Source organism: Carya illinoinensis, chromosome 4, assembly GCF_018687715.1.
Source record: "Carya illinoinensis cultivar Pawnee chromosome 4, C.illinoinensisPawnee_v1, whole genome shotgun sequence".
In the NCBI taxonomy this organism is placed as follows: Eukaryota; Viridiplantae; Streptophyta; class Magnoliopsida; order Fagales; family Juglandaceae; genus Carya; species Carya illinoinensis.
In genome coordinates this window covers 9,995,299-10,022,010 of record NC_056755.1, presented here as the reverse complement: position 1 = coordinate 10,022,010, position 26,712 = coordinate 9,995,299, and the positions used below count along the sequence as shown (strand labels likewise).

General features: G+C 35.9%; 1 protein-coding gene across 1 annotated transcript; it reads right to left on the bottom strand.

Annotated features, from left to right (window-relative positions):
* Positions 1-3,241: 3,241 nt before the first annotated feature.
* LOC122308060 (UDP-rhamnose/UDP-galactose transporter 6-like) lies at positions 3,242-13,105 on the bottom strand. Its single transcript, XM_043121218.1, has 6 exons — positions 12,921-13,105; positions 11,659-11,882; positions 10,122-10,306; positions 9,827-10,027; positions 9,260-9,421; positions 3,242-3,814 (listed from the first exon to the last, which is right to left on the bottom strand). The coding sequence occupies exons 2-6, from the start codon at positions 11,798-11,800 to the stop codon at positions 3,485-3,487; spliced, it is 1,020 nt and encodes a 339-aa protein (XP_042977152.1). The 5' UTR covers positions 11,801-11,882; positions 12,921-13,105; the 3' UTR covers positions 3,242-3,484.
* Between the last annotated feature and the right edge of the window lie 13,607 nt (positions 13,106-26,712).

Here is a 26,712-nt window from a genome sequence, read left to right as displayed (position 1 = left end):
AGGCACTTTATCAAGGAAAAGCTGGAAGCAAAACTTATTGAAGTTCCCCACATTTGGTCTCAAGACCAGCTTGCTAATGTGCTGACCAAGGCAGTGTCCAACCAAGCTTTTAACAACAATCTCGACAAGTTAGGCATGAGTGATATCTATGCACCAACTTGAGGGGAAGTGTTGACATTTCTTGAGTGATTCTTTCCAAGCTAGTGTACCTCGATTAATGCTCCAAGATTATTTCCTTCCTTCATTTCTTTCCTTTGTTGTTAGAATAGACTAGAATCTCTGTAATTATTTAGATAGTTAATGCTTTCCTAGATTAGTCTATCACGATCCTTAACTTCAGGATCCTACCATGTACCGTGGCTATTTATGCCAATGTTGAGAAGAGCAATACAAGTTTTTGAAGAAAACCTTATTTCTGACTGTGCACTTGTGATACGTGGCAAGGAACAATTGAAGAAGGAAGAATTGACTTGTAGAGGCTTCTTGGGCTAAGCCCAAAGGCCCATATCTAGCACAAGTAACCCGGTGATCCAAGGGACCACAGTTAATAAAAAAGAAAAAATATAGTTGCAAGCACAACTGCATACTTATGTGCACTAATTTAATGTGATAGATCAAAAAGTAAATTTTATTAAAAATAATGTTAATTTAAATTTTAAATATGAATGAATCAGTATTGATATGCATATTAGTACACGACTTTGCTTGTACGTAACAAAACTCAATAAAGAAAAAAAGTTGTTCAAATGCTAACATGCGTTAACATTCTATAGCATGAACAAGGAAAGAAATCAAAACTCATAAGAAAGAGAAGTTAGAACAAAGAAAGCAACGAGAGAGGAAAGGAATGAAGGAATGAAACATTGCACGTGCACAAGCACGTGGATGGAATTATTGTAGGGTTTATGGGGTGCCCTTTTAATATTGTTGGGTTTTTATGCATAAGATGAAAAAGAAGTTCCATTTTTTGGTAAATATAAAATGACCGACATGGAATAATAAAGTGTTGCATGTCGATTCCTTATTGGTTCACACGTAAATGTTGCATCACATGATAAGTTTATTATAATTAGAAAAACAAATTAATTTGAAGATTAAAGGAATAATAGATATAAAATTAGTATTTTGTATGTAATGTTGATGGGATGGATTGAAAAAGATAAGATTTTTGGGTGACATAGAAAGTAGTAAAAAGAGGAAGATATTGGTAAGATTTGGAAGTTAATGAAGGGTTTATATGATTAAAGTTTGTGGGGGCACACTTGCATTTTGGTCCTTCTTTCTCTCTTTCTTTGTATGAAATGGGAAAAGTACCTTGGAAAATGAAAATGAAAATCAGTGCCACGAGAGAGATGGAGATGACATGAGACCAACCGACCCTACCAAATTATTTTGTGATTCTATGACATATGAATACGAGAGAGAGAACATAAATTTTTTTTTTAAAAAAATACAATAGTATTGTCTAAAAAACTTGTTTTTTGTTTTGTCCATTTCCGGTGAATACGTAATAATAAAATATTTATATGATATAATTTTATTTAAAAAATATTTTAAATTTTAAATTTTATAAATTAAATTTATTATTTAAATAAAAAAATAATATACGCTACACACTAACTTAAAAATAAAATAACTTTGATAAGTTATTAATATAAGCGACTCCCAATGGAATAACAATCAACAGGAAACTATTCTTCTTAAATTGAGATTATTTGTTATTATATAATATTATTTTAAACTTTGCTTTGCTAAAATAAAAAATATATATATTTTTTGGTATATTTTATAATTATAATATGTTCCACAATAAATTTTGTAATTACCAACTAATTTCTTTATGAGTTTATATTGATTCGAATTTATTTTTATTAAAAAGTAAACTAAAACTAATAGCTGGCAGTCGGATTGGTTACCGCTTAAGAACTTAAGAAGCAAAGGAACAAAAAAGCTGGGACCCAGAAAGCAGCTGTATTGAGCCAAACATTCGACAGGCCCAAACATTATTCTCAATTATTTTGCCACTCTCCGAAATTTCTGGTTTCAATATTAAAGTTCAACTCAATGGTCGTAATCAGTTTTTTCTTATCAAGCAGTAACATTAAATTGCCCATATCATTTATTGCTATTTATATAAATATTTTTATGATATTAAATAAATAATAAATATTATAAGACGCATTTTATATATTTTAAGACTTTTAAATTCGAATAAAAGCTTAAGAAAATCTATAACAAAAATAAAATCAATTGGGCAAAATAAATATACTAAACGTACGTTACAATAATTAATGTTGTTGGAAAAATCTATACAGTAAATATTGTAAAATTCTTAAGAATATCGACATGAATGCATTAATGTATACAGGATTCAATAAATACGGGTTGACATGAATGCATAGTTGTTCCCCATGGCTGAAACCTCCCCCATAGGTTTTTATTGTCTTTCAGTCTTTGGGGAACCGAAGAGGAGATTCAAAGTAGTTGAAACTTGAAGTTGTTAAATAGGCAGATCCTAGTTAGTACTTAGGAGTTAGGGCCACAATAAAGTGAACATAGAAGAAACTACTGTGTGTAATGCTGTAGATCTCAATTATTCAGGATCACAAATTTCAGACTTTTATCATGTATGGCGGCCTTTTCAGTTCGTTCTGGTGATGGCCCAGAAGAAAAAAAAAAATAACGAAGAGAAAATGCTGCCAGGCAGTGTGTTTCACTGCAGGTGTGTCTGTGTCAGTCTGTGTAGACGACTGTTGTTTAAAGCTGAATTACCTGTCGTTTATCCACAGAGCCATATAGGGCGTACTTCCATCAAAATAATTTTTGACACATGGCCTAGTTTTTCAGCCAATGAATCGGAAATGCACGTACATTCGAGGTCAAAGAAAATTATAATTTTATTAAATTTTTATATAAAATATAAAAAATAATTTATTTTTTTTAAATTTAAAATAATAATAATATTAAAAAATAATATTTTAAAAATATTTTATTCAATTTTTAAATTTCATTTTAATTCATCTCATCATCCAAACCTACCCTAAAGGATAAGTAGAATATCGTCTCCTATTAACCAAAAAAAAATACTCATCATAAATTTTATTCTCTGTGCTAGCTACTAAATTTTAAGAGACTTAAATAATGGACCAGTTTAAATTATAAGGACAAGTGATGGACCAGGAAAACAATGTAAACAACAACACAGAGAGAGAGAGAGAGAAGGTCGAAATCAAAGAAGGAATTGCAATGGACAATATTTGTACCAATAATTTTAATGGGGGAAATTGCAGCCCCTTCAACAGCATTCTTTTTACTTCAACAAGAATATGAACTGTGATGAGAATCTCTTATGGTAATCGAGGGATCTGCCTCCTATGTGTAAATAAACGCCTGCATGTACTTATAAAACGCTCAATTTAAATTCCTCCTCCCCCCAACCAACCTTTTTTTTCTCCCTTTCTTTTGAACTCTTTTCACTTGAGATTTAGACCTTGTCATCCAGGTCAGGGGACTCTGCTGTTACGCCATGTTTTTGTGATTTGTTGCTAGGAATGGAATGGGAACGCCGCTCCTTCCCCCCTGGCTTAGATGAGGCATTGCCATACCAGATCATTCCGGCAACGGCAATGATCATACCCAAAACTACTTGTTGATTGAGACCCTCTTTCCCAAAGAAAATGAATCCTAACACCAAGACAAGAATAGTCTTCATATGACCAAGCACTTGGAACGACACGGCTGTAAATCTTCCTATGCAGATGAATTGACTCAGATTGGTCCCTACCGCAATGGTGCAAGACAGTATTATGAATGACTGCAGACAAACAAAAACCAGTGGCCGAATCATTTACAGTACTCACAAAGAGCTGCAACCAAAGATGTATTGCACAGACATACAGACAAACACACGTTTGGCCTGTAACAAGTAGGACCATTCTACTACTGTCCCCCGTTTGAAAAACAGCAAGGGACTGAAAATGAAGTTAGTCTTGTTGATCTTTTTTTCTAAAGGTTCTCATGTCCAGCAATATTTGTGCATACATGTTATAAAAATAAGGAAACTCATGACCAATTATGTATGCCAAGCACGTCTACGTACATATATGCATAAAAGCATGCATGTGTGTGTTTGTGAGAACCAGCCGTACACACATCCAGTCCTTGACTCCTTTGGGCTAAGAGGCAGACATGTAAGGTTCATTCCTTCGTTGAGGACATTGCAAGGCTATTGGCCATGTCACTCAGGCTCTACAAGTAAAATGGTAAATGACCATTCGGAAGGACTCACTGGGGTGCTGTTGAATTGGATGCCAGGGCATTCGAAGATTGAAGTGCTGGCCTTATCTTGTTTTAGTTTTTATCTTTTAAATTCATGTCAGCGACATGACAAGATTAGGCCAAATATGGAAGAAAATCTATCGTTTTAAGAGATTGTAAGCCGTCACTAATGATGAAGAAGTAATATTACATATAATCATTTTTGCGTATTCTTTGTGCACTCTATTTATATAATTGGTTGGATTAATTTTTTTTAATATAAAATCAATCACATCACTTGAATACACAAAAAAATACTTAAAAATAATAATACATAAAATTTTTTATTTGAAAAATCTAATCTTGTTTTAGATTTTATCTTTTAAAAGTCATGTCAATGACATGACAAGGTTAGGCCAAATATGGAAGAAAACCTATCGTTTTAAGAGATTGTAAGCTGTCACCAATGACGAAAGAGGAGCAGAATTCACACAGATGCAATTTGGGAAACCCAAACTTGTTTTAGATTCTCTCCTTTAGAAGTCATGTCAGTGACATGACATTAGGCCAAATATGGAAGAAAGTCTATCGTTTTAAGAGATTGTAAGCTGTCACTAAAGATGAAAGAGGACGACAGAATTCACTCACAGGCAATTTGGTAAAAAAAAAACCTGTCATAATAAATGGTGATGAGAAGGAGAAGATCATGTTCATAAAAGATCAATCTTCAATGGGTTGGCGGAGGTGATATGAAAAATGATAAACGCAATATTTTTCACAATATATTTTACAATTATGTTTTAAAATGATGGATACAATTGTAAAATACCATATAAAATAACACCACTTTACAAAATATCCTCATTTTATATTATGTGTTGTAAAAAATATTGTGAAGAATATTATGTGTATGGAGAACTCCAAAAAGACAAATCAAGAAACAAACAAGTGATGGGATTACTTGGGAGAACTCCAAAAGACAAATCAAGAAACAAGTGATGGGATAACTATTATTACAGAAGCTCATAATTTTACTTTGAGCTATGCCTAGTTCATTCATATCAATATATTTTACTTCTTACGTATTAAAAAAAAAAAAATTGCTTTCTTTAGAAAATAATGATCATATTTTGCAATTTTAACAATGGTATAACTCTTAATTCCCAACCGAATTGATATTTGGCAAGTATGATGGATTGGGAGAAGAAATGTGTCTAACAATAAGCTTGTCAATATATTGATGTAATTGAAAGTTGCTACACAAAGATGAGCTTTCCCCCTCCCCTCCCCACCAACACCACCCCCCCCCCCCCCCCCCCCCCCCCCCCCAAAAAAAAAAAAAAAAAACCTCAACAAAAAAAAAAACTCTCTTAATCATGTCTTCCTCTTAAAGGCATGTTTAAGATACATATTATTTCTCAAAATTTTATGATAAAGAAAATCGAAGGGGGTTACTACATTCCCCCATAGTAGGTTAGCAGGCTAAGTCATTCCATGATCTTCTTGTATATGAATAAAACTACTCATATTTTACCTCAATATTCACTTATTAAAGTGACATTTTTGTGATGCTCAAGGAAGATTATAAATTACTTACGAGACATTTTTCTAGTGGCAAAATAGAGGCAACCTTTAGTTTTGTTTTTCTTTATATATTAAGGTAAGTATAACTCACACACCCATACAAGACTGATAGCTTCCATCCCTTATTTTTTGGACAAATTACAGTTCACTTTCAATTTGGATAATTGACCCCTAACTTGGGAAGAACTACCACCATGCCAAACCAAATGGCAAAAATAACTGGAATACCATGCAACCAATACGAGAATATGAGAGATTTTTGCCAACATAGTATTTAAATCCATGTGGTGTATACCACCACCTAGATTAACAGCTAACAAAAACTCAAATTTCTATTTCTCTTAGTTTTCTAATTAAATATCAGAATTTTTTTTCTCTTTCTCGCCTTCTGACTACTCATCTGTCCCATATAAATCCTAAACCTAACCCACAATTATTCCATCCTCACGATCTCCTTTCCCACCTTCACCACATATCAACATAGATGAAGAGACACGTTTACCCAAAAAAGTACATAACAGAGACCATAAAATAGTTTTAAGGAAGCATGATAACACTGCCTTTCTGTTCCTTGCAATTCGAGGTTAATGAAAAATTCATTGGTCCCAACTATATTTCAGATATGACATTCACATGACTTATGCTATATATGGATAAAAATAAGTGTATTGAGTATGGTACAAAGGGAGGCACCCATTCATGTAGCTGATAGGGATTCTCAAATAATTAAAAAGCACTTCATAGAGGAAGTAAAGAGAAGGCAAAATGGAAGAAGAAGAAGAAGAAGAAAGGCACTTCTACTTTGCAGATGACACCCTAATTTTCTGCGAGGCCAATCAACTCTAGGTTCGAGTATTGAAGGCACTTCTACTTTGCTTCGAGGTAGCTTCAGGTTTGAAAGTAAATCTGGACAAATCAGAGATGGTGCCTATTGGTGGTGTTCAGTGCTTAAGACAGTTAGCTAATACTCTGGGGTGTAAGATTGCTACTCTCTCCATGACATATCTAGGCCTTCCGTTGGGGGCCCCCTCGAAAGCAATTGCGCTCTGGGATACAATGATTGAGAAAGTAGAGCGACGCTTAGCATGTTGGAAGAAAATGTACCTATCAAAAGGGGGCCGGATTACGCTAACAAAGAGTACTCTTTCTAACCTCCCAACATATTTCCTATCCCAGCAAGGGTGGCACTTCGCATTGAGAAATTACAACGGGACTTCTTGTGGGGCAGAATAGGAGAGGAGTTCAAATTTCATCTAGTCAAGTGGGAACAGGTTTGTAGGCCTATCTCGAAGGGGGTTTGGGCATTAGAAAGCTGAAAATCTTTAATCAAGCGCTACTTGGAAAGTGGCTGTGGAGATATCATAGAGAACCAGAAGCTCTTTGGAAGTTGGAGATTGAAAGTAAGTATCGGGGATTATGGGGTGGTTGGTGTACTAAGGAATTGCGAGGGGCGTATGGTGTAGGATTGTGGAAATATATCAGACAAGGATGGGGGGTCTTCTCTCATTACACTAGGCTCCGTTTAGGAGAGGGAAACAGGATCAAATTTTGGTACGACACCTTGTGTGGTAATTGTGCGCTTAAAGATTTATTCCCAACATTATTCTCGGTTGTAAGTGACAAAGATAAATCAGTGGCGAAAGTCATGGTGGTAGTGAGGGAGCAAATCCAGTGGAACATCAATTTTAGCAGGGTAGCACAAGATTGGAAAATGGACACTTTTGAAGCCTTTTTCAGTCTTTTTTATTCAACCAAACCAAGTAACCAGTTTCTAGATTCGTTGTGGTGGGTACCATCGGGAAAAGGTTTGTTTTCGGTCCGTTTTATCTACAAGGCCCTAACACAAGAGCAACCCTCTCAGTTTCCTTGGAAAAATCTTTGGAAACACAAGGTGCCTCTCAAAGTGGCTTTTTTTGTGTGGACTGCTTCCCTGGACAAGATCCTCACAACGGACAATTTGAGAAAACGAAAGGTGATCATCGTAGATTGGTGTTATATGTGCAGGAAGGGGGTGAATGTGTGGGTTGGATTATGCCGGAAACAGTAGTGGCGGCTCTTGCTAGCTGGACATGTCTAAGAGGCAACAACCAGATTAAGTCTATTTAGAAAATGATTCCAATATGCATTATGTGGCGCGTGTGGCAGGAACGTAATGAACGGACATTTGAGGACAAAGAGAGATCAATGGAGGAGCTGAAAGTCTTATTTTTTAGAACACTTTGTACTTGAGCTATTGCTGTTAGTTTTAATGGCCAAAATCTACATGATTTTCTTATTTCTGTTGATCATACGTAGTTTAGGACATTCTTTGTATTGAACATGGCATTTTGCCTATTCTTTAATTAATAAACTTTCTTACTTTTCTCAAAAGAAGAAAGGCTCTATAACCTATTGCGTGTCACTTCAAAGAAAGAAACTGGTCTTGCCGGGGAGAGGTAACATGGCTTTGAGGCAATATGACATCATCCTGGTTAAACTTGTATAAATATTTTAAAGATAGTCAAATGTCTATCCTAAAAACACCCCAACTTGAGCCATGAACATGATTGAAGTGGGATAAAGAGTTATGAACATTTTACCTTTTGAGAAACCTTGTTTTGCAAGCACAAAATATAAGGTTATAGGATATGAGGCTAGCTCAGGAGAATCCCCGTTGAACCTATGTTCTATAACGAGAGATTTTATGAAGGCAACTAATCCTACTTTGCAATGAAAAAAAGGACAAATCCCAACCTTTCAGTGCAAAAAATATATAAAAGCAAGTCTTATCTTAATGTGCTACAGATGTTGGGAACTAATATGTTGCTATAGAGAACTGTATAAGTCACTCAGACCATAGTTAGCCCGTGATTCCAACTTCCGACAGTACCACACCTTGCAGAACTTACTATTAGACACTATTTGGGCTCTGCAGAAGATGTATGGTCTTTTTGGTTGGCCCTGCTAAGAGTCATTTTGGTACTATCTGAAAAGAAAAGGAAATTGGACATATATGTTAAAGATGATTCAATGGTCTGGTTTTGCTCCTAGATTGCTCTCTTAATTGGTCAAGCCTTGGCCACCTTTGACAAAGGGTCTATCCAGTTCGTTACTGTTCATCTATTGAGCATTTTCCAAGTAATTGCAGCCATTAGAATTTGGCTGCCGACAAGATATTTACACAATAGGCATTAAGGATATGATACGATTACAAGCAATTATATGTGAAAACCCTACCCATTGCATGCAACTAAGCATAAAAATATATAGATTTTCACATGTAAAGGTATACAAAGGTGCACAAGGTGACAGAGTGATGTGTGATGTTGGACAGTTACCCATCTATCATGTTTGTAGAGTAGAGAAATACACATCACTATGAGACTATTCCAACTGAGAATTATAGAATAATGATTAAATAAAGGGAAAGGAAACTTACCAGAGATGTGAGACTATAGCCATATGCATGAACTCTTTCACCAGTCAACCAATAGTCCAGAAAGGGTCCTACTACCAGCAAGGATGCTGCCTGTGCTGGAGCAGTATGTCCCAGTAAGTTGAAAGATCCAAGAGAATAATTCCGCTGGAGGAAGTGTACATACTGCAAAAGTATAATAATAAAGACAGCAATGTCATATTAGAAATCTGTGACCTTTAAAATGAACCAACTCTACTCAAACCATTCTTTAATTTGAAAATTACATTTTGAAACTGAAATCGTTCCTAAATAAAAATTTGAAAACCCCTACCCATACAGAGACCATATAATAAGATAGCTGGGGTTACACAATTACAAACTGGCAAATAATGTAAACTACACATATAGGCGGCAACGTGTGTATGTAGGCACATTTCTGTCTGCACTCACATATATGAAAGAAATAGTTGTAAAGAATGCAAACACCATAGACCTAATCCTATCACACAACTGACTGTACAACCTCTACACCTATCACACCTGATGCCATCTCTATAAAGGGTCATGGGTTGAGCAAAGAATACTTACATACTGCTGTAGCGAAGTGCTCCAAACTGCGACTAAAGCAGCTATAAAACCCTTAGCATTGACACTCACGTCGGTAACAGTACAGACTGCAACTCCGAGGAGTACTAATACTATGCTAAGTTTTGTGTCCCTCGAGTAACGCACCTTGTCCAAGACAACTTCCAGAAAACAAGATACTGGGATCATACTCAGCTTTGCAATCTGATGATAGATGTTGCAAAAGAAAGATATATTGTAATTTCTGAAAATTTCACCAAAAAGAAAGGAGCAAAAGAAAAGGTTAACCCAAACTGACCTGATAGAATCCCACAGAATTCCACATTAAACTCACATTCATCCCAACTATGGAAAAGTTTGCAAATAAAACAAATTTCAGAAGTTCAGAAAATGGTAGATGAGATGGCTGAATGTATCCCAGCCTCCTAAGAAGAACAGTCAACAATGTGGTTGTGGCAAAATGCAGACCAGTTAATGTTGTAGCTGCATGGAGTCATTATGTAAAATACAATGTCAGGCTCAATATATGGACTGAGGAGCAATTTGCTACAATTTTTTTTTATGAAAGAGGAGTTGATTGCTAAATAAGAACAAGTTATATTTTATTAAAACATAAGCAGTGAGAAACTGTTTGTTTGCTCAACATTGTCCTAATCTCTTGTATGATATATGAAAGTATCTATCGGATTCCACCTTCACAGAAACAAAAAGTCTCGATTGGTTATCCATTGTCAACTACAATGACATTTTCTGACATCTTCTTGACCAGAGGACCTTACTTCTAGCGTCATCTACCCCCCACCTAAAAAAAGGGTGCTGTATCCAACTCTTTCTTAGTGGTCATGGAAAGTATTGATCTATTGAACTGTATTTGTTTTAAGGATTCTCAACTATTTCATTCTTAGTTGTACTTTTACAAGGCGCTTCAGTTGTGTTTTAGTCGGATTGCAGAACTTGTTGGTAATGATCTAGCATATGACTTAGAAGGTCTCTATTAATTTGGACTTAATTTATAGGTGACCGATGTCAGGCTTTGAGCTGGTATAAAGTAATCTTTAATCCTAGTGGACTGTAATTGTGGTGGCTTAACTCCAATGGTTGACATAAGGCCTGATGGTGTTAACTGGAGATAAAGGACTCCCTGGAAAAGCTTCGGAAACCACTGCTAAGAGCATTCACATCCCATTCCCTATAAAATTCCCTATAATTTAACCAACAAGTACATTTCCTAAAATTTTTCCTAAATTTTACTCATCTTTCAAAAACCTCCTACATTCCATTCCCTATATTTTCTCTATTTTATTAAAATAATATTTCTTTATTACATTTGTCTCTCACCTCCTTTTATAAACTTAACTACAAATAATTTTATCAATATAAAAATGGTTTGGGGACAAACAGTAGATCCCCATATTTAGGGATTTACTGTAGCAACCCCATCCCTAAACCCCAAAATGGGGAATGGGATGGGGGGTGGTTTGGGATAAAATCCCTAAATATTTCCTCAAATTATAGGGAATTCGGTGTTTGGGGCACCGGATGGGGATGCTCTAAGGTGCCTAGATAGGTGAGACAATGGTCAATTATGTTTGAGCTTCCACATCTGACTTCACTGCCAGAGAAGGGAATAACTCATAAGGACTGGAATTTTTGCTGTGATAAATCACACTTCTGAGCAATACAAGAGTGCCTCAAGGAATAGCATGCAACATGGTGATCGCATCAAAACTAACTACTAATTAAGGCATGAAGCATGGAATTTATTAGTTAAGCAATGCAGAGGAGAAAATTTATTCAAATGTAGCGTACAAAAATAGTAATAAGCTACAACATACCAAAGGTAAAGCCATACTTAGCCATTAAGGCTTTGTTGACAAGGATTATTCCAACAGATGTGATGACATTAAACATCCATGAGGCAGTGTCAAGAGCTGCCTTCCTATCGGCCATCTTTGCTGAATTCATCTTTTTTATCATTGAATTTGTCCCCAGTATTTTTACTGCTCAGTCTTCATGAGAGCAAATACCACCCGTGAATGTCAAAAGCCAATAATTTTATCTGCATTAGGAGACAAGTTATCCCCAAAGTTAGAACAAGGCAAGGCCAAAGGATTCTCTTATCAGCTAACAAACAACTACCTTGTAGATTTTTTTTAAAGGGTCTTTTCTAGAACAATATCAACATATCCACATACACAAAATATTTAGTAAAAATCCTTAGAAATATTTTCTTTAACCTCTATTAAATTTAAAAGAGAGAGAGAGAGAGAGAGAAACTTAAACCACATGCACACAAATTTTAAAGAAGGAATAAAACAAAAAAAAATGATACAGCTATTGTTAACATGTTAGCTCAACAGTTGAACAAAAGCTTGAATATAATAGATGAGAAACAGCATGATAACATCCGCAACTAATTGATTATTATGTATATTCAAATGCATTCCGTGGGCAGACATTAGCAGTCCCACGACCACAGTACGGTCAATATGTTTTCAAAACCACATCTTTGTTTGTAAAAACTTCAAAATGGTTACAGGTTCCTCCTTTTTGCTACATTCAATTGTTCACAACAACTCCAAGAAATAGAGTTCGATTGGTATTCTCAAAATTTACATTTCAACTTAACAATGAAACGCGAACAAGCTCACATGAGCTCATATTATTCTGAAGCTGCGTTATAAATTTCCATAAAAATTTACTCCAGGTCAATTATTTGAAACCTGCAAGTGCTCAACATTTACTGACCAGCCGGCAAAACCGATCCAGTCTCCAAACGTATTTCCAGTCAGAATACCCTACTCTACCAAAATTCTTCAAATCCACGAACTTCACAACAGATAAAAATCGCAAAAAGGAAAATAAACATTTTCCACAGTTATAGAACACAAGAAATGCCAAAAACCCGAGCGGAATTTGTACAATTCCAAAACAGATCCACCAATCATAGAAAAAATTATTAAATAGATGAAAAGGAGAAAATCCATATGTCTCGACAGAGCACGATTCCCAGGACAAACAATTCTCATTTGAAAGCAGGAGACAAACAAAAGCTTAGAAAGAACTCTGAGAACCAAGAAGTTTTAAGATTCAATACCTTCGAGACGAGGAGAGAATCCGCCTCGAAAATGGCGCCGCAAATAGGAAGTGCAGAAATTGTTGAGAAAACTGAATTTTTAGCTGTTATGGAATTTTAGAGTTCCGTCCTCTCCATTAAAAAGAAAGAAAGGGAGGTCGACTGATACACACAACTCTACTACGTTTTATTTTCCTATTTTCTTTTACTTATTTATTTGTTGGTTGACTCTCTTTTTAATTCCTTCATGTGCCTTTAGTGACATGCTTTGATTTGTCCACTCCGGCATCTTCGGAGTTGAGTTCCGGGGAGAAATCAATCCCTATTCCGATATTCTAAAATTACAAAGATTAAAATAAGTCACGATTCTTGTAATAAAAATTTTACATACAGTTATTTTTAAATATTTTTTATATATTTAAATAATATAATTGACTGTATTATTTTTTTAATATAAATTATTATTATAACCAATCATATCGATAGAGTGTACAAGAAATAAATAAAAATAACTATACATAATTCATTTATGATTAAAATATTTCTATATCATTATTTCTCTAATTAGAATTTGGAAAAGTTATTAATATGTACCTATCGGGAATGGAAATAATTTTTATTAAAAAAGGGAATAACATGTTGTTACTGCAAGAATGTCATTTTCCTATTATTTCTCATTCTTCTTGAAATGATAATTTTGGTTACTGGAATTTCATGAGTCATGACACATGCATGATTTAGATTGCAAGATGGAGTAAATGTGGAGAGAGGGGATGAAGGTGTGTTTTCTGATCATAGCTACGAGTTCTTCCCTTTAAAGGAAAAAGAGATGTCATTTTTGTGAACTTGTGCGCATTAACATTAGAAAGATCAAACAATGGAAATAACTTTGATTGCTAAATAGACCATTAGAAGAATAGTCATATGGTTTAAAAAATGGAGATTAATATCTTGAATGTTTATCATCCCCTATACCATATACTAGCACTTGATTTGTCAATTTTACTATTTTATTTAAACACAAATATTAGTTTGTGGTGTGAGAACGATAAGTAACAATTTTTCTTATTTTTTTATTGCATGAAGAATTGGCACTTGTTTGCCAATTTCTTTGCTAGTCTTTCTCATGCGTCAACCAAGGCATGAACCTCGCCCACGCCGTAGCCTCACCAACCCATCTCTGTTAACATTGCCAAGCCCTCGTCTCCTCTACCACTCTCTCTTTCTTTTACCATTCCCCATCATTTTCGCCGAGTGAAACATGACTTATCTACCGTGGCGGGCCTGGCGGCTCCTTTCATTGCGCATTGTCGGCCGCCTAATTGGACTGCCCACCCTTCAATCCATCAAAACCGGGCTACCATGGATTTAACTGAAAAAAAAAATAACTCAACTTCTCCTTGCATCACCGGACTTTGACTTTTCTTTGCTAATTGAATGTGAAAAATGCTCATTTTTATTTTAAAAATAAATGTACAAAAAATTTATTTTTTTATTATCAGTTATTGTTATATTAAAAATTATTGAATTTAAATTTTTAAATAAAATTGACAAAATAAGAATTATACATAAAATTATAAGTACATGTAATGCTACTCATTAAATATTATTTAAGAGTATTTTATTTCTTGAGAGCAGTTATAATTTTAACATCTCGCCAATTGTAGAGATTGGTCGAAGGTTACATGGGTGGTAGAAATCTGCGGTCGTAATTTCTTTTCTAATTATCGTAATTTCTTCGACATAAGAATCACACATGACACACCACCTTAAAAATGTGTGGACGGCTTTTGCATCGTAAGTATTTGTTATTCAATTGTTTCTTCTCAAATTCTATAATTCATTTAGATCTAACTCAGCTTGTTCTATTGTGGCCCTTTTATCTTAGGATGGCTACTGTTGGGTACGAACATATATGTTGTTCACTATAACAAATACCTATTTTCCTGAGAGGGGCTGTGGTGGCAATAGACATGACCTCTATAAAAAAAACTCTTTACTCACCAATTTCAGTCGCGGCATTCTCGTGGAATAAAATTGGTGAAATAAAGTATCTTTTTCCACCAAAAGCAAAGTTCGGGGAAAAAAACTACTTTTTTACAGTGAAATAAATGGCGGAGAATGGCTTATGAGCTCCTGGCAATTTTGGTTTTGCTCATGAGAAATAATACATTTTGCCATGAATAGTGCCAGTGGTTTATAGTTTAACCAATGAAAATTTATTGTGGAAATAACTAGTTTCCCAACCAAACTTAGCCGTCAATAGAGGTGAGGGTTGTACCTTTTTCCCCCATAGGCTACTTTTTCCCATAAACAATACCAGCAGGAACTAGACTATTTTTTTCCCTGCAATTGTTGCTACAACTATCATAAATAATTAGAAGTTTTTCTTGTTAGGCCATTCTTGTATCCAAAATAATGAAGAGAACATGCAAGTGAAAATTACCATGGGAAAAAACATGTATACATATTTTTGGCTCTAGATGCACACAGCTTAAAAGAATTCCATGCTGCTGAGACAAGCTCCAATTCATCTCTCCAAAAATTCACCACATAGCCTCTTCATCCACACAGATTAGGGGCTAATAAGTTCCTGAAAAAATATTATAAACAAATCAATCATGGCTGATAACAAAGAGAATCTGGGACATTATCATGGCTTTATAAATCTGCCCCAAATCAAACTAACGATTTCATACACTTAGTCAAGTTTATCATAACATCCTTATGCAAAGACCCCCCCAAAAATCACATTTAGCTATAACATCCCACAAATTTGTTGTGATCATTGCCATGTGTTTATAAAATATGCTTAGGAGCCATTGAACAAGACTTGGAGTCCTTTAAATGATCACTCCAGTATCCTTATTCACATAAAGCATACAAGTCCACAATGATAAGCCATATAAAATCCACCATGTTTTATTTGAATAGACCCTTATGAAACACTACAAGCTTTCTGGCTTTATACATTTTTTATCCGACTATCTAAGCTGCAACATCAGTTTTTGAATCCAAACATACTCCAACCACTACTTGCATATCAACATATTTATATTATAACCAAACTATTTCGAAAATGATGACTTCCATATGCAAACATGATGAACTAGGTAAAGAAACCTAAATACATTTCAGAAATGACTAACATGAGAGTTTTCCTTGTTGGTAACTTACTCATGTCCAATGAAATTGGTATGAAATGGTTGGTGATTGTCAATTCTCTCCACCTCAGACATCTAGAATTTTATTTCTTTCTCATACTCATAAAAATATTTCCTCATAACTGCACAATCAACATACGAAAGCAAAGCACATCATGTTGCTTTCTTTCTAAGTGATGTATAGGGCTAATTCAGTCCAACCACATAAAGTTATAATTTAGAGTTTATGGATTTATATATTAAATATATAGCTATCACTAGCCCTTCTACATAGTTGTAGATCTCATGGGACATCTTGAAAAAGAGCTCTAGTTGCAGCACTTAGCATAAACTATTTTCCTAGACCAATAGATTTATATATTAAATCTATAGCATTTACATACTCAAACATTAAGTACACCTAAAGTCAAAGATTAAACATTAAATCTGTCCACATGCATACCATCCACTCCATCACAATCCAAACCAACACATCCAATACATGAAATCTGGCCATAAAATTTATACACATACACCACACATTCACAAAGCTTTATAAGTTACAATTCATGGCTCCACAAAACCACAACCATATATCACCTCAATAATATTGTACTAACTCACATCATCTCACTCCAATCTTTCATATAGACGAATTCATAAAGGGCTTTGCTAGATACAGTCGGCAAATGTAGTCGGCGTGCAGTCGGCTGTACGGAATGAATAAAAAAAATTATAAAAAAATTATTTTATATTCAGGGAGACCTACATGAATAAAAAAAGTTATAAAAATAATTTTTTTTTCATGTAAGTCCCGTATTAATTCACTTTTTTCTCCATAACTGCACGCCGACTGCATTTCCCAACTGCAAAAGTATTTCTCATTAATAAAACATACTAACGTACTTGTTGCCAATGTACATCAATCCAACAAAAACAACCTACCAATTTCTTGCATACTATCAATTTCTTGCACATATAAACTCAATATCCAACAACCCACCAATTTACAAAATTTTGCTAGCTCAACTACAAACTTCCTTAGTTTATGGAATCAACACCATATCATGAAACTACACACACATATAATTAAACTCATTATCCGTTTAAACTCAATATACAACAAAACAACACCAAAGAAACGTACTAAACCCATGACCCGTTCAAACTCCACACACAACAAACCAACAGAACCCCCTACTTCACAATCTCCAAACTTCTCCTATAACTCCAATTCAATCTCAACCCCACTTCACTTTTTCTAAGTCTACCACAATTGACACAATCAATATACATAGAAAATCTATCCAATTCAACACAACACCATTTTAGTTTCACAACGTAACATTTTCTAAATGTAAGGGATAGAAATATACCATATATCAAAGGGATGTCATGTGGGGGTTCTTGGTGGACTTGCACAGTTGAGATAGAGGATAGGTTTGGTGCATGACAATGTCGGGACTTGGTGGCCTATGATGGTGTTTAAAATAGAGGATGTGGTGGTGGAGGTCTTGGACTTCCATGACTAGAGCTGCTAATAGAGGGGCTGGGTGGTTTTTTATGGACATTCACGGCTGAGTAAGGGCTGTTTGGAGGAGGGTTACGGGGTTCACCACTATGTGCAATGATTATGGTCATGGGTGAAGGAGATGGTGGGGGGGGGGGGGGGAGCTGGAGGCATTAGTGTCGGTTACAGGCAATGGCAACGTCGGGTGTGAAGGAGTGGCCGGCACAAGGATGGCGACTGAGGGAGAAAACAAAGACGGAAACAAAAATAGAGAGAGATAAGGGTTGGGTGGTGTTCGATGGTGACTACGTGGAGGGTGGTTGGTCGTGCATGAGCCTTGTAGTGGTTGCTAGGGCTGAGCACCGACAAAGTCGGAGTTGGATTTGGCCTCCTCCGACTCCGACTCCGACTTTGTCGGAGGCCGAATCCGACCTCCGACTCCGACTCCGCTTAGACCCCACTTCGCTCCGACTCCGACTCCGACTTGTCGGAGCGGAGTCGAAGTTGGGCTTTTTGTTGAGCTTTTTTATTGGGTTTTTTTTTTAGACTTTTTTCTTTGACCCAATTAACATTTCAATTTTACAATTTGCAACTCTAATCGGATTTGAGCTTCCATATCAATTTTTTTTTAAATATAATTTGAGATTTCTAATTTATCTAACCAAAATTAATACATTAGAAAATAAAATTAAGTAACAATTTAATGTGTATTATTTAATTAACTCACTAAAAAAATCACTAGTTAATTATTACTTTATTAATTATTACTAACTTAGAGAGTTAGTTATATTTTAGAAATTTGACAAATTTTTTTTATTGTTTTTATATCCAAGGGAATATATTTAATAATTATGTAATTATATTGTGATATTAATTTAATATATATTAACTAATAGTATACTATTATATATATATTATATATTATTAATATACTAATACTAATACTAATACTATTAGTCTATTAATATATAGTAATATTTATTAACTTATTTACTATAGTCTATAACTAATAATAACTAGATGTAATAACTAGTAACTAATAATATGTAATAACACTAGTTACACTAGTTCTAATAGATAATAACTTAAAGATATTAATTTAATATATATTAACTAATACTATACTATTATAATTTTTATATATATTATATATTAGTAATACACTAATGCTAATACTATTAAATTAGTAAATTAGTAATATTTATTAACTTATTTACTATAGTCTAATAACTAGATAGCCTAGATGTAATAACTACTAACTAGTAACTAATAATATGTAATAACACTAGTTACACTAGTACTAATAGATAATAACTTTTTTTTTTTTGAAAAGAACCTCACTTCCTCGTTTCATTCACTATCACCATTCGTTACATGCTTATCAAAGAGAACATGAGAAAACACTTCTTCTGGACAATCCTCCATCCAAACTATTTCCTCATCTAAACCAATTGCTTTCTTGGCTAGGCTATGTGCTACCTTATTTCCTTCTCTATATATGTGTTTCAACTTCCAACTACTTACACCAAAAAATATACTCCTCAAATCATCTACTATTTGTCCATACCAAGCCTAGTTTTCATCTCTATTGTTTACATCATTAACTATGGTCAGGGCATCACCCTCAAACTCAACATTTAAAAACCTCAGTTCTGTACATACTTCGACAGCTCGCCATAATGCTTGTAGCTCAGCAACTATTGGACTGCAGATATTAGTTCTAGGCATACACAAACATGTAAGGACTTCACCTTCCTCATCCCTTATCACCACACCAGCTCCCATCTTTAGTGATTTCTGATCATAAGCTGCATCCCAGTTGATTTTCACTATATTTTCTCCAGGCCTCTTCCATTTCACTTCTTTGCCACCTGCTGTAACTGACTGCCTATTCACCTCTCCCACCCTTTGAGCTTCTCTGTATTCCTCCATGTCTTCAATAGCCTGACTAATCAAACCCTTTGGCCCTGTAAATTGTTCTTCAAAAATCAATTTGTTCCTTCTCAGCCAGATTTTTTGCATAGACACAGCTACCATTTCCACTTCCATTTTAGGCAACTTCTGAATTATTCTTTCCCATACTTCACTTAAGCTCTCATCACTGCAGGAACACTTCCTTAGAGGACTAGCATTTTCTGCCCATACATCCCTTGCAGCTTCACAACTCCATATAGCATGGCCCACAGTTTCAACTTCTCTATTGCAAATGGGACATGAGTCATCTTCCACCATCTTTCGTTTGACTAAATTCTGTTTAGTAGGAAGACAATCATCCAAAGCTCTCCACATGAAGTTTTTAACCATTGCTGGAACTTCCATTTTCCATAAAGCCTTCCATCTACCACTTCCATGATTCCTACTAGAGGATTCCCCTTTGTTTCTGTTTTTCAGTTCCATATCTAAATGATATGCACTTCTTACTGAGAAGATCCCATTTCTTGTGTAGCCCCAAATTTGCTTGTCATTGGCACCCTTTCTGCTTACAGGAATCATTTTCACAATATTAGCTTCTTCACTTCCCAACACAGCTTCCACTGCCTCCATCTTCCATTTACCTTCCTCCATCAACTCAGCAACCTTTGCATCCCTACTAAGAACCTGTACAGGAACTTGAGATGGTCTCCAAGAGGTCCATGAGGGTATCCATTTGTCTTTCCAAATGCCTATCTGTTTACCATTCCCCACCCTCCAAACTACTCCCTCTTTGAGTAATCTCAAAGCACCCCATAAGCTTCTCCATATAACTGAAGGGCTCCAACCAAGCTTCGATGACATCAAGTCCCTTCTTCTAAAGTATTTTTCTTTAAGAATTGTGGCTGACAAGGAAACTCTCCAGCATTGCTTGGCCAGCATTACTGAGTTGAAGCTGTCCATATCCCTAAAGCCTAAACCACCTGAGTGTTTTGCAACCCCCATTCTTTCCCAACTTCTCCAATGTGTTTTCCTGTCATTTTGTTTGTGGCCCCACCAAAATCTTGCCATTAGTGAAGATACTTCAGAACACAACCTCTTAGGAAAACGAAAAACACTCATGTGGTATGTCGGGATAGCTTGAATTACAGCTTTTAGAAGCACCTCTTTTCCAGCCTAAGATAGAAACTAATTTTTCCAGTTGTTTAGTCTCTGCCAAATCCTCTCCTTAATACCTCTAAAAGCATTTTATTTCGACCTTCCAACCATTGTAGGTAGGCCTAGATACTTTTCACTGTCACTATATAGCCTTGCCCCAATTACTGCCCTTAATTGCCTCCTCTCCTCCCTTCTTGTATTACCACTGAAAATAATTGAGGTTTTCTGATCATTGAGGCATTGACCTGAGGCTGCCTCATATATTTTCAGCAACTCCTTCAGTCTTCTCCATTCTCCCAAGTTGGCTTTACAAAATAAATGCATTCATCTGCAAACATTAGATGGGTTACAGCTGTTCCCCCTCTAGTTATAGTAGCCTCTTTCACCTCCCCCTTCTTCTCAGCTTTATTGATCAGACTACTCAGCCCCTCAGCACAAAGTATAAATAAAAAAGGAGACAATGGATCTCCTTGCCTGATCCCCCTTGAAGGCTCAAAATACTCACCAACTCTACCATTAACTAGTGTAGAATATGATACTGTTGAGACAGTTCTCATGATTAATTGCACCCACTGATCATAGAAGCCTAGCTTGTGCATCACTTCTTCCAAGTACCTCCACTCTACACGGTCATAGGCTTTGGACATGTCCAATTTGACCGCCATGCTCCCCTCCTTCGCCCTTTGCCTATTTCTCATGGAGTGCAACAACTCATAAGCTGTTAAAATATTATCTGAGATCAATCTTCCCCTAATAAATGCACTTTGTTGGTAAGAAATCACATTAGGCAATACCACTTTCAACCTATTTGCTAGTGTCTTAGCCATTATCTTATATAAGACATTACACAAGCTTATAGGTCTGAATTCTCCAACTGTAACAGGCTCTTTAACCTTAGGAATCAATGCTATAAGAGTCTAATTTATACTTTTCAGATCCCCTTTTCCTTTCATGAACTCCATCACAGCCATGCACACATCCTCCCCTACTACGTGCCAAATTTCTGGTAGAAGCAAGCACTAAGACCATCACTTCCCGGGGACTTATAAGGGCTCATCTGAAACACTGCATTTTTAATCTCCTCTCTAGTAACTTCTTTAGTTAGGAAATCATTCATACCCTTACTCACCTTAGCTTTAATAAATTTTGTACCAGCTTGGATCATCTCCAAAGTTGGTTCTCCTGATGATAAGACTTCTGCAAAATGCTTCTTAAAAGCCCATTCAATCCCTTCCTGGTCCTTCATCACTCTGCCATATGAATCAGACACTTGAAGGATTCTGTTTTTTTTCTTTCTTTGACTTGCACATTCATGAAAATACCTTGTGTTTCTATCCCCATGCTGAAACCAGTTTCTTTTGGCCCTTTGTTTCCACTTCACATCCTCTTTTTCCAACAACAAGCCAACTTCCCCCTTTAACCTTTTTATTTCCCCACTTATACTTCCATCCCCTACCTCCTGTAACTCCATTAATTTCTCAGTTTTTTCTCTCAACTCCTCTCCCTCTTTTTTATTTTTTACTCTGCCCCAATTCTGCAGGACAGCACCACATTTTTTTAAAGCTTTCTTCATTTTTTCAACATAAGAATCTCCCCCTTCATTCATCCTCCACTCCCCTTTTATTACCTCCTCACACTCCACATCCTTAGTCCAGCAGGCTTCAAACCGAAATATTTTTTTCCTTGGTCCATTTATCCTATTCATAGATAAATGCAACACAATTGGCTTGTGGTCTAAGCATCTAGCAGGTAACACCTCTACCATCACCTCCTTATACAGCTCATTCCACTTGCCATTTGCCAAGCATCTGTCCAACCTTTCTTTTACAAAAGTATCATCCATATGACCATTGCTCCAAGTGTATCTACCTTCACTATAGCTCAAATCAAACAGCTCATTCTCCTCCATAGCCTCCCTGAACATCCTCATCTGACTCTCTTCCCTTTGTCCACCTCCCCATTTCTCGGATTGGCATATGATCTCATTGAAATCACCTGTCACACACCAAGGAACTTCTGCTTCTGGTTTCAACATGTTCAGCAAATCCCAAGATAACTTCCTCTTAGCTGATTCAGGATGGCCATAGAAGCCAGTGAATAACCACCTCTTTCTCAAAACCACATCAAGAATCCATGCACTTATATGCCATCTAGAATAGCTAATAATCTCTACTTCCATCTCATCAAACCATAGTAGAGCCAACCCTCCTGCCTTTCCTATAGGATCCACAACAAAACTCTGCTCATACCCCACTCTTCTTCTAATTCCTTCAATCTTTTTTGTAACAATCGTTGTTTCAATTAGAAACATAATCTTGGGCCTCTTATCCTTTGCTAGGGAGCAAAGGTCCTGAACTGTCCGAGGGTTCCCAAGCCCTCGGCAGTTCCAACATAGGATATTCATTGTAATAGGTGGGGCTGCTTCACAGCCACCACCTCTACATTATAAGAGTCAATCTCCCCTAGCTCTTCTCCCTTCTTTACTCTTTTAGCTTTTGTTTCCTTTACCTCCCTCCCTTCTCTTTTTTTCTTGACAGTTTGGTCCCCCTCAATCCCTCCCTCTTTCTGTTTACCCCTTGCCCTTCTTTTCCACCTCCTCTCCCTTTCTAGCATATTTCCTCTTCCCTCACCCTCACTGATCACTTGTGCATCCCCCACAGTGTTCCTCTCCCCTCGGTCCCTTTCATCCCTCCCTTCATTCCCCTCCACAATAACTCCAACTTCCTTCATAATAATCTTCCCACTCTCCTATCTGATTACAACATCTTTTTTCACCTCCACTCCCTCTTCCTCACTCCTCTCCTTCTCCACTTCTTTCTCATTTTTTCCCTCTCTACACCCTTCACCTTCTGTATTCCCCTTCCACCCCTTAAAGTTCCCCCGAGAGCCTCCATTAGCTCTAAGCCAAGGGCCAAATTGAGTTTTCCTCTCCCCCTCTATAGCCTGTGACAGTTTACCCCCTGTACATCCCTCTTCTCCATGGACAATACAACCACACTGGAAACACAACTTAGGAAGTTTTTCATAAGTAAAAGGAACCCATAGCTTCTTCCCTTCCACCTCTATAGTTCTCCCTCTCGCCACAGCCTTTCTTAAATCCATCTCCACCTTTACTCTCAGGTAACTCCCCCACCCTTTGGTGCATCCACCTCTTCCACTTTCCCTATGATTCGCCAATTTCTTTCCCAACACTATACTCCATACACGACAGAGGCAAGTTGTGCATATGCACCCAAAGAGATGCCAGATCAAAGTTAATCTGAGATGGCTGGGTCAATCCATCAAACGGCTTCAGTGCAAACATTAGATTATCAAATAACCAAAGGCGACCTTCCAACACACGTCTCTTATCACCCTCAGTTGCAAAGGTAACTATAAAAATATTCGTACGAATCTCAATAAACACAGGAGATCGGCTTACCTTCCAAATCTTGGACATCGTAGCACTCACCACCTCCTTCCCCTTGGTGCGATTTGAACACACCTTCCCTATCAAGCTGCACTCTCCTCTGTTCTTCAATTTCATCGAGCCTCCAATCCGCACATTGATAGCCTCATTTTCCTCTTCATTCAGACTCAGCCTCTTCCAAATGCTTTCCAAATCCTCCATCAAAACCCGTTGTACCACGATCGTGAACAGCACTCGGAACCTCACCTTCTACGGTGAAGACTTTGAACTTCTCCTCCTTTCACGCCCTCAGGCCGTTATAGAGAGAGAAGACTGATTTATATGCTTAATTTAATAGATAATAACTTAATTATATTAATTTAATATATATTAACTAATGGTATACTATTATAATTTATATATATTAACTAATACTATACTATTATATATATAATATATATTAGTAATACACTAATACTAATACTAATACTATTAGTCTATTAATATATAGTAAATTAGTAATAATTATTAACTTATTTACTATAGTCTAGTAACTAGTAACTAATAATATGTGATAACACTAGTTACACTAGTAGTCTAGTACTAATAGATAATAACTTAAAGATATTAATTTAATATATATATAACTAATAGTATACTATTATATATATTAGTAATTTACTATATACTAATAGTCTAATACTATTAGTCTATTAGTATATAGTAAATTATTAATATTTATTAACTTATTTACTATAAGTTTATAACTAATAACTAGTGTGAATTACTAGTATATTATTGAATTTAACTAATGATGTTAATATATAAGATATAGTTATATAAAATCTATATAATCAATTTTAATTTTTATACATTAGTATTAAATGCTATTATAAATTTATTGCTTATATATTAGTGTTATATGTTATATTATACATTAGTATTATAATGTTACATGTTATTAAGCATTTTAGTATTTATACATTAATATTACTTGTTATTATATTTATATTTATATGATTAATATATAGAAAAACACATATATTATTTATAAAATATATACATTAGCGGAGTCGGAGTCGGTGGGAAGTCGGAGTCGGAATCGGAGGCGGAGTCGGAGTCGGAGTCGGAGTCGGAGTCGGAGTATTGGAGTTGGATCGGAGCGGAGTCGGAGTCAGATCCGCCTGGACTCCAACTCCGACTCTGAGTTCCCACCGGAAAAATCCTCCGACTCCGACTCCGACTCCGACTTGTCGGGGTTGAGGTTGGGTGGCTCTAAAAGATCACAGGTTGGGGAAAACATAGATCAGTGGATCACCTCGTTGTTGATGACACCTTAATTTTTTGTGAGCTGGAGTTTGACCATATTCATTTGTTGCAGGCCCTTTTGCTTTGTTTTGTTTCAGGCCTAAAGGTGAATTTTTTGAAGTCTAAAATGGTACCTGTTGGTTTGGTACATAATATACGGGGCTTGGTTGATATTTTGGGTTGTAAGGTGTCGTCTTTGCCAATGAAGTACTTTGGTTCTCCTTTGGGGGGCTCCTCACAGGTTTAAGGCAATGTGGGATGATGTTGTTGAAAAGATAGAGAGGAGATTGGCTGTGTGACGCCCCCAAATTCCGTTTGGGATCGGACGGACATAGAAGCGTCGAGACATGCAACACAAGGTTACCTGCCCCCGTTCATGACATATAAGATGCAATGTTCCTAACATGCATTTAACATTATGCAATATTCGCAGCGGATAATTTTTTTCTTTAGCAATACTATGCACCAAATTGAAAATATCACAAATGCTTAAAACATACTTCATACATAAAGACCAATTGAATAGATCACAACACTAGTCCAAAATGGTTATGATCCAAAAAGTACTAAAGATGCAACTCCATTGTACAAGTAGTAATTTACGTTAACTACTATATTAACATTGACGTCGCACCGTTGCTTAGTCAACTGTGTCTAGTTGATCAGCTCCTGATTCTCCTTCAGGTCCTGTAACAAGATCTACCATTCGGGGGGAACGGTAGTTGGGACTATCAAAGTGAGATTTGATTACAAATCTCAGTAAGTTAACAAAAAACTTCCACACAAGCTAATGATGTATGCATGACAGTAAAAGTATAAATACATAATCAAATTCATAAGTAATTAAAGCATAACTTGGCTTACAACATAGCATAATTAACATAACTTAAATTGAAATATGAACTGAACTTGACTTGACATGAACTTGATCTGAAACTTGACTTATCATGAACTTGTTCTGAAACTTGACTTAACATGAAAAATATATACTCCACAGTTGTTGTGGCCCCATGTATTTTACACAAACTTGACTTAACATGAAAAATACATACTCCACAGTTGTTGTGGCCCCATGTATTCTACGTGTAAATACATACTTCACAGTTGTTGTGGCCCCATGTATTATATGGAAACTTATTCTTTAACTGCTTAAATACATACTCCACAGTTGTTATGGCCCCATGTATTCTACGTGTCACAATTGCTGTGTCTCACGTAGTGTATGCGTCACAATTGTTGTGACCCCATACATAAGTAATCAAGATGAAACGTGACTGGAATACGAAAGGACTAAAGCCCTGACGTAACATAACTTGACTTGAACATAACTTGAAATACATGACCAACTTGAGATAGAAACATTTCGTAACATGGCATAACATATAATAGACAACA